The sequence below is a fragment of the Sinocyclocheilus anshuiensis genome, unplaced genomic scaffold (genome assembly GCF_001515605.1).
Source record: "Sinocyclocheilus anshuiensis isolate Anshui unplaced genomic scaffold, SAMN03320099.WGS_v1.1 scaffold907, whole genome shotgun sequence".
NCBI classification, from domain to species: domain Eukaryota; kingdom Metazoa; phylum Chordata; class Actinopteri; order Cypriniformes; family Cyprinidae; genus Sinocyclocheilus; species Sinocyclocheilus anshuiensis.
The window spans coordinates 621,291-630,816 of NW_015546133.1; the positions used below are offsets into that span (position 1 = coordinate 621,291).

Consider the following 9,526-nt stretch of genomic DNA (forward strand, 5'->3'; position numbering starts at 1 on the left):
GTTTGCAACTTTACAGATCTTCTTTATGCACCAAGAGCTTGTAACACTCCAAAGAGAAAGGAAAAATTGAAATCGCATCATTTGACCCCTTTAATTATATGACAAACCCTATTTAACTGGCAGCATTCCTTTTCACCGAGATTGCAAGATGGCGGGCCGCTCTAAGGTGACTGAAAGCCTGCAACAGGAGGTTGTCCAGATGAAGGCCAGAGGGATGACCCTTTCAGCCACTGCAAGAGAAGCTGGTCATTCCTAATCTGTGATTTCTAGAAAATTGCAGCTTTACAATGACACTAATTCATTCAAGTCCCCCAAAAAGGCTGATCGTCCACGTAAGACAAATGCACGAGAAGACCGGATAATGTGGAGACTCTCAATGGGCAATCGGTTCAACACTGCAGCTGGAATTGCTCACCAGTTGAACGCTGAACATGGTAAGGATCTGTTTAAGAGAAGTCGGACTGAAAACGCACTCTGCAGTGACGGAGCCTCTCATCAGCAGAAAGAATCAAAAGGCTAGACTCACCTTTGCTGAGGAGCGTTTGTGGAGAGAGGATAACTAGTCCAATGTTCACTTTAGTGATAAGAGCAATTTTAATTTATTTGGGTCAGATGGGAAGCATGTTCGGTGTGAAACTGGGGAAAGACTGAACCCCTGAGTGTGTAAAGAATTCAGTGAAAGGTGGAGGAGGAAGTGTCATGGTTTGGGGGATGTTTTCTGCCCGGAGTTGGGCCTCTTTTACAGCTACATGGCAGGGTGAATGAAAATGTTTATCAGAAACTTCTTCAGCAACATGCGCTTCCTTTCCTCCAAGCATCTCCCAATCAGCCTGCAATTTTCCCCTGTCACACTGCAAAATGGATAAAGCAGTTCCTTGAAGCGGAAAACATTGAAATAATAAAATGGCCGGCCAAGAGTCCTGATCTATACCGAACTTAAAATCTCTGGAAAATCCTTTCCCGAGAGACCGAAATTCCCGAGATTTGGAAGAGAGTGGAAGAAGAAGTGGACCAAGATCACACCAGACATTCAAAGAGAGTGCCTCTACACTTCCTGCTAATTTCTGACAGCTAACTCTTCAAAATTTTAATTGTAATCTTCTTTCGTGCTACGGTGGTTACTGTTCTCTAATTTTGATCACTGTGTTTTCCACAAAATATAGTTTTTTGTTGAAATGCTTTGGTTATTTTGTCAAACATGTTAGTAGAACAGTGTTAGTTACCCACAGCTAATATTCCTTCAAATTTTGAGTGGTGAAGATTAACTATTAGTATTTATGGATTGTTCTCTAATTTTGATCTCCAGTGTGTGTGTGTATGCGTCATATAATGGCATGTGCCAAAGTATATAATCCTCATTACAAATATTTAAAAAAAAATATAGTAATTAGCTTTGTACTGTAACTTGTAATGGCCCAAACATTTTTGGAAAAGAGCAGCAAGATGGTATGTTTTCAGCTTTCTCTTGTTTATCAATAAAGTACATTAATACCACTTTTAATAATGGCTACTTTTGATTATAAAGTAATGTGTATATGGAACATATGACTATTTACTATTTGCTTGTTAAATAGCTAGTGCATCTAAATTAGATTGAATCAGAAATTCAAAACCCAGATCTACTCTAGGCAGAGTTTCTGTGATATATTTAAGTTATAATTAATTCATTTTTGATACTTCTGAACAGAACTCGTCGCAGACAAGCTCGAGAGCAGAACAGCAAGAGAGCCGAGCATAAGGAGGGGCTGTCCAGTGATGATGAAGAGACATCCACTGACATCACCAGCTTCAACTCAGAACGAGGTGACCAAGTTAACTCACACCAGTACGAGATCGGCTTTTGCTGGTTAGTTTTCACTCTTTTCTCAATTAACAATTCATCTTTTTGATTTCCAGATCGCATTTTAAAAGAGTCGAAGCAGGTTTTTGAGGATGTGGTGGAGGATTTCCACTCCCTTGACAACATAAAGTCTCACTTTGAGACCTGGAGAAAGCTGTATTTTACATGCTATAGAGATGCCTACATAGGACTGTGTCTGCCCAAACTCTTCAACCCTCTTATTCGACTACAGGTCATCTCATGGTCTCCACTGCAGGTACAGAGAACACGTACCCCCCCCACCACCATATTTTTATGATCGACTTTGCATCGCCTAAACATTTTTATCTTAAAGTGCCGAAATTATGCCATTTGTATCTATCTATGCAGGTGGAGTGTCCCAATTTTGAGTACATGCTGTGGTTTGAGTCTTTGCTTTTCTATGGCTGTGGGGAGCAGAGCGCCCTGAAGAAAGAGGAAGACACCGATAACAGCCTGCTTCCTGCTATTGTGGAAAGAGTGCTGCTTCCTAAACTGGCAGGTTAGTCTATCCCATCATTATGGTTCAGTTCTTTCTTTCAGAACAGCATCTTAAACCCAAATTGCACCTTGTCTCACCCCCCTCAGTGCTGATGGATCAGGTGTGGGATCCACTCTCCAGCAGTCAGACGTCCAGACTGGTGACGTTCATGCAGAGGCTGATTAAAGACTATCCGACTGTGCTGCACGGCGACAACCGCAACACACAAGTCAGTGAATGGATGAGACTGCAACGCATTAAAGCCACAAGACCTCATTTTTGCATTTGAGTTTGATTTAACCTTTAAATTCTACTTAATCAGACTTTTTTCACATCAAATAAAGCCTCTGAATGATCAGGATGATCAAAACTTGTACTCTTCTACATGCCTTATGTTGTCTTATTGAGAGTTCATACTTTTTTAGTAAGTAAAAGGGCTTTTAGTATAATTGTAAAAAAATGTTCACCTTTATCATGGAACATGTCTTTCTGCTGTGAAATCTTTAATGGTTTTTATAAAGTAAACGTAAGAATAACTTTCATATTGTTATTAATGTTTCAAGATGAACACTTACTGGACTGAAGCAACTTAGTTTACTTGATAATCCATACATAATTTTTTGAGAAAATTCCTTTTAAAATGCCAGTTAAATGTGATACATCAGGCTTTTGAGGAATGTGTATTTGTAAATCACTCAATTATCATTATATTGCCGTGTATCATATATTTTGTCCTAGTTTTAATCACAAGATTATGCATTTAAATATCATCTTACTAAGACATATTACTGGAAGATACAGAGTGACAACTGATATATATATATATATGCATGCATTTTAAGTAGTCTGTATAAAGATCTCAACATTACAAGCTTTCAGAATTTTATCTTACTACACCAGATTGCATATTTTTGTTCAGTTTGTGCTTATAAATACAGTTGAGGTGTTTTTTCCTCAAGTATGAGCTCCATTTTCTCCTGTGTTATACTATATGTGCCATAAAAAGCCTGTTTTATCAAATATGACACTCAGCAAGAACGTGCATTATGCATATTTATTTTAAAAAATTTTTATATTTTGTCTAAAGGCTCAAATAAACTTCCATTAAAAAAATTATTTCATATACAGGGTTAAATTATTGTTTTATTAAGAGACATCTAATTTATTAAGGCAAGAATTTGTCTGTTTTCAGGAGCTTCTGAGGACCATAGTCATGCGAATTCGACGGACTCTTGATGATGACATTTTCTTGCCTCTGTTTCCAAAAAAGTGAGTGTAAAAGCTGAATCAATCCTGTTGTGTTACCGTTTGTACGTGTTGTTCTTTGTTCACATCGTCTAGTTTCGAGTGTGACTAAATATGTTTTGTAAACCAGTGTGTGATGTGTAATTTTTGTTTTCTCCCCTGATAGTGTAATGGAGAACAGGAACTCTGGTCCTTACCTCTTTTCCCAGAGACAGTTTTGGTCTTGTGTAAAGGTATGGCTAGTCATGCTTAAATATTCTACAGACTTTCTGCTGTCGTTTGAATCAGTTAATCTTAGTTTAACCTTTTATATTTGAAAATATTTAATATTTTAACTTGTTCAAGCTTATTCCCAACTGAATCTCTTTCTTGTGTTCAGTTATTTGGGAATATCTTAAAATGGGATGGGATCCTGTCTCCGTCAGTGCTGAAGGAGCTTGCCATGGACAGCACACTAAACCGCTACATTCTCTCAGCCCTGCAGACCACAGACATCAGCGAGGAAGACGTGGAGAAATGCCGCAGGGTATGACTTGTCTCCGCATTTTTGTGTAACAAATCAGTTGTGTAGTTTGGAATTAATATTCATATAAACAGTGTTTACATATGATGTCCTTCAACTCAAAGCACTATATTGTTCTCACTGCTGCCCTCAGGTGGTGGAGTGTTTTCCTGTGCAGTGGTTCAGCAGCCTGAAAGGACAGCAGACTCTTCCTCAGCTGGAGAACTTCTGCAGATATTTGAAACATCTGGCCAGCAGTCTTTACCGCAGCTGTGTGGCTGGATCAGACGTGGAGAAGAGGAACGTGAGGTAAAGCAGTTTCTAATGTCCTTGAGTTAACATCTCAACTTCACTGTAGATGACACACAAAGATATGACCGACTATGTATGTATGTATGTATGTATGTATGTACGTGTGTAAGGGGTGTTGAAATTAATTGTTGCATCGATGCATCGCGACGTGGACGATTCTGCATTGATGCAGTAATAGACCATAATCGATTATAGCCTACTGACGTCATTCGCATACGCGCTTGTCATGCGAGAATTAAAAAATGCACCCACTATTTTAAAATCCGAGATCTGGGCACATTTTGGAAAAACTAAGCTTAGTGCGCGAAAAAAACGATTCATCGATTCTGTGCATTGCTTTTCCCACATATGGCACGTGTGTGCGCTAGAGACAATCGCTGCAGGCTTCATTGCACAGGATATGCGCTGTGAGACTCGTGCGCATTGCTTGTGTGCTTCCACCCGCTGTTATTTCAGTGTTTTACTTTAGATATACTTCCATTTATGCCGTTTGGAATGCAGTATGTATTAGATGCACAAAACTCACGTACTGACAGACTTTCACGTTTGCTGTGTGTTTGTTGTCCTGAAGCTCGATCGCGGCTGTGGTTAAATGCACTTGCATCTCCGAACACTTTTGATACAAAACTGATGTAAACGCAATCAGTTATGTTTTAAGAACAGGATAAAACATGTGATATGTCGAAATAGATCTGGGCGTTAGTGCGAATGCAGCCTATTAAAGCTGCCACTGTCTATGATCTCATCAGTAATAATCAAACAGCAATAATGCTGAGGATAAAGAAAAAACCCATAACTATGATTGTCTATATTTTTTCGGATACTTAAAGCACTCGTAGATACTTAAAGTACTTTTTGTTTATCACTTGTAACTGTCTTTTTTCCCCCTTTATTAATTTGTATTTGCTTGTATGTTTTGAAGCTATATTTATTTGGTTAAGTTCTTAACAAATGTTTTGATTTATGATTTGTAATTATTTTTAAAAAGTAGCCTGCTTATATAATTGAATCAAATTTTTTTGTGCATTTGTATAATCGTGATGCATCGTGATATCGAATCGAATCGTTGACTTGATAATCGAATCAAATCGTGAGCCCAGTGACGATTCACAACCCTTATATATATATACAGTGGGTACGGAAAGTATTCAGACCCCCTTAAATTTTTCACTCTTTGTTATATTGCAGCCATTTGCTAAAATCATTTCTCAGTTATGTGATCCTTCAGAAATCATTCTAATATGCTGATTTGCTGCTTGAGAAACATTTCTTATGATTAATGTTGAAAACAGTTGTGCTGCTTAATATTTTTTGCAAACCATGATGATATTTTTTCTTTGAATATGAAGTATTTAAATGGAAATCTTTTGTAACATTGTATGCCTCTACTGTCACTTTTGATCATTTGAATGCATCCTTGATTAAAAAAAAAAATTTTGAGTATTAATTGTGAAAATATAAATTATTAGTCTTACTGACCTTTAACATTTTAAATTTAGTATGTGTATGTTCACATGCTTCACGATTTCAATGTAAAATTAAAATGTAACATTCAAGTATATATGTACATTATATTAATGGCTCTGCAATGTAAGCATCATTCCATTTTTTATTAATGCAGTTACTGTTTCTCTCCATAGGGAACACATAAAGGAGGTGGTTAGGCTTCTGGGATGGCTCAACGCTTTAGACCACGTGATCACGGTTGCGTCAGCACACGGTATTAAAGATATAAAGACTCTCCTCGAGAACAAATGAAAGGCAAAGCAATGGGACGCCTGCCTCACTGACCGTTTTTGGATGAACCACACCATGTAAATACTGTGAATATTGTACATTTATTTGTGCGGCTGAAGGGTTTCCTTTGGGGACACATTGATGGAATCTAGTGAAGTTTCTCCTTCAATACAGTTGAAATTTAGTGGAAGTGGGTTTGAAGTGCACTCTGCTGTGTTAAGACTTTTGCAATTCTTTACCTGAGGAGAGGTCACTTCTTTTTACTTATTTTTTTAATGGATGGAGTCTCTTAATGGATTTTTTAAACTGTCCATCACTGCAGTATCATTACCTGCAAGAAAAGACCACTTTACAATTCACACGTGGGTACTGTGCTCTTTCCCTTCCACAAAGGCTGCACTAAAGCTGATTTCTGAGAGCAGGATACATACTTCATATTGTAAACATTCAAAAAAAATTATGCACAGCCATGGGTTGAATAATCCAGCATCTGTGCCCATCTTAAAAACAGAGTTTCGCTCATGTGCCAACCTCATCCCTAATCAAATGAACATGACATGCTGGCAAACAAAACCATGTGCTACTGTAACAAATGTACTTATTTTTTGTTGTTTTCCTGGAGCTTGAAATGTTTTATTTGCATAAATAAAAGTGTTAATAATATTCAGGATAAATTCCTTCCTTTATATACAACTGTGTTTGAAAGTATATTGGAAATTTGGGGTTTAAAATATAGGCTAGTTTAGGAGTTCTCAACTCTGGCCCTCGAGATCCACGTTCCTGCAGAGTTCAGCTCCAACCCTAATCAAACACCTGAACAAGCAAATCAAGGCCTTCAGGATTGCTAGAAAGTTACAGACAGGTGAGTTTGATCAAGGTTGGAGCTAAACTCTGCAGGAAAGTGGATCTCGAGGGCCAGAGTTGAAAACCTCTGGGCTAGTGTCTGCCTTAGTAAAAAAAAAAACTAGTAATTGTGACTTTACACTTCACAACTGCATTTTAATACAACACAATTGCAGTTTGATTTCTTCAAAGGTATAGTTCACAGCAAATTTTTGTGACTTATTCCTCATAATCGCAACTTTATCATGCAGTTTGACTTGTTTATTGTAATTATGACTTAAAATCTCACAATGTGACTTTTTAAGAACATTCATTTTTTACTCTTATAATGGAAACAGCCTTCCATTGTAATTACACTAGTTAGTGCATATAAATGTAAAGATTTGAGGATATGATTCTTTTTACATGCAGTTAAGAGTTTTCATATAAAACACTTCATAATTATGTCAACAGTTTCCTCGGGTGGCTATTTAGCTGTGCTTTAACTTGAGGTAGATAGAGATATACTCAGATTCTATAGAAGCATTTGTTTAAATCCAAGCCAGAGAGCACAGTTGGATGTTATTTTAGTTTTTAGGAATATGTGACTGTCGTTATCTGCTATTGTCTCCCCCCCCCCCCCCCCCCTTTTTCATACACTGGGTTAGATACATCTATGCGGACACTATGGGGACTGCCGCCAGCAGGACCGGTATCTGAAGCACATGTGAAACAACTCCAATCCTATCGGCCAACGTAGCTCGTGAAGTCACAGACGGGCACCTGGTAGTATAAGAGGGCACCTGCAGAACACATCACCAACTTTTGTTGTCTTCAGGAGCCGTCTGTTTGTTCAGTGTGTGTGAAGCATTATCCTGGTGAATCGAGCAGCGATTTATCTCGGCTCATGGTGATTGCTTTGATCTGCGGGATCCGCATACCCTCTCTTAACAAGTTGCCTGATGCTGCGAATAGAGTTTGTGTTATGACGATGAAGTGTGAGCACCGAGTCGTTTTAGCCCCGTGGATATATTTAGATGCTCTGTGGAGAGATGCTTGAGAGCTTTCTCTCCCAGGATGTTTTGGTGACCTAGATTGGTTTGGGGGTGTTCCCTGACAGCTGTTGTGCCGCGCCTCACTCAGTTTTCTGCTGCTAATGCTTGAGAGCGTTGGTTGCCATGATGGTCATGATGTTGCATCTGTAGTTAGATTGGCTTTCTGGGCTCCTTTAACATATCCATCAAGGCGGTGGTCTATGAGTTCAGTAAGACATGGGTGCGGTCGGCGGCTTTCAGGAGGTTCATTCTTAGCCGGTTCTTCTTTACCTCTGAGGGGTCTGGCTCATCATGTTCTGAGGATCATAGACGGGGCTAGTGAGCCAGCACTCTCCTGCTCCTCCCCCTTTCGGGAGTCAAGCGCAGAAGATGATTACCTTGCTCCACCTCCAGAGCGTTTTCTCAGCCTGGGTAGTAAGGTTGGGCGGCCTTCCCCTCATTTCCCCACATGCTAATTATGGGCTTTAACCCCCTTTGTTAGGGTTTTTCAAGTGGATGGCCTATTGATTTTGGAACATAGTTGTTTAAGGACAGCTGTATTCCTTGCTTGATTTTAGGGAATGTCCCTTTCTGTGTTAAGCTGGATGGGTTTAGGAGTGGGCTGCCTCCCCAGGTCTCAGGGTATTTTTAAGTGGGCAGTCCCTCTGAATCCCGCAATATTAAGTTTGGGCTGAGTAGACTGTTCCCCCTCCTCAGAGCTTTTAAGTGGACAGTCCCTGCTCAGAGAGTAGCTGTCTGCTGATACTTATACTCCAGCTCAAACTTACTTTGCTCTGGAATAGCGGTCTGAGGGCAGCTGTGTTCCAGCCTGGCTTCTATGACTAGGTTGGGTTCCTCTTGGCACAAGTCCTCTCAAGTAGGCGCTGAGTCCTTGCCTTGGAAGATAGCTACCCGAGGATAGCCGTGTTTTAGCTCAGTACTACCCCCTTGTCAAGGTTTCAAGTAGTGGTTTTTGAACCTCTTGCCTGGATTGTGTTATCTCCCCTGTTAGGGTTTTAAGTAGATTGCCCAGACCACGGAAAGTGGGCTATCTTCAGCCTTGCCTGAGGAAACTGCTATTCGAGGATAGCTGTGTTCCAGCTCGGCGACTACACCCCTTATTAGGGTATTTAAGTAGTGGTCTCCTTGAGCCCCTTGCCTAGACTGTGCTGTCTCCCCGTTAGGGTTTTAAGTAGATAGCCCACTCTCTGTGGTCTTGGCAATCCTCATTTAGGACCTTTGGAGGATAGCTATCTGAGGATAGCTGTTTTCTAGCTTGGTGACTACTCCCCTTACTAGGGTTTTTAAGTAGTGGTCCCCTGGAGCCCCTATTTAGACTCTGCTATCCCCCCTGCTAGAGTTTCTAAGTAGGTAGCCTCTATCTGTGGTCCTTGTATTATCATGCTAAGGGGTTGCTCACATAACATGGGTATCTGAGGGTAGCTGTGTTCTTAACTTGGTGTGGATGTTCCTCTTTCGTCTGAAACTGGGTTCCCAATTTCTGCCAAGCTATATGAGTGGCCCGGGCCATCAGT

At 39.9% G+C, this 9,526-nt stretch overlaps 1 protein-coding gene across 1 annotated transcript in view; it reads left to right on the plus strand.

Annotated features, from left to right (window-relative positions):
• The window catches only part of LOC107701114 (PAX3- and PAX7-binding protein 1-like), an 18,532-nt gene extending 11,829 nt beyond the window's left edge, over window positions 1-6,703 (plus strand). The window contains exons 10-18 of the mRNA XM_016503050.1: window positions 1,688-1,803; window positions 1,897-2,096; window positions 2,210-2,360; window positions 2,447-2,568; window positions 3,532-3,608; window positions 3,751-3,817; window positions 3,964-4,110; window positions 4,241-4,395; window positions 6,039-6,703. Coding sequence (XP_016358536.1) covers window positions 1,688-1,803; window positions 1,897-2,096; window positions 2,210-2,360; window positions 2,447-2,568; window positions 3,532-3,608; window positions 3,751-3,817; window positions 3,964-4,110; window positions 4,241-4,395; window positions 6,039-6,156 — 1,153 coding nt within the window. The 3' untranslated portion in view covers window positions 6,157-6,703. The remainder of the gene's footprint in view (window positions 1-1,687; window positions 1,804-1,896; window positions 2,097-2,209; window positions 2,361-2,446; window positions 2,569-3,531; window positions 3,609-3,750; window positions 3,818-3,963; window positions 4,111-4,240; window positions 4,396-6,038) is intronic.
• The last annotated feature ends 2,823 nt before the right edge of the window (window positions 6,704-9,526 follow it).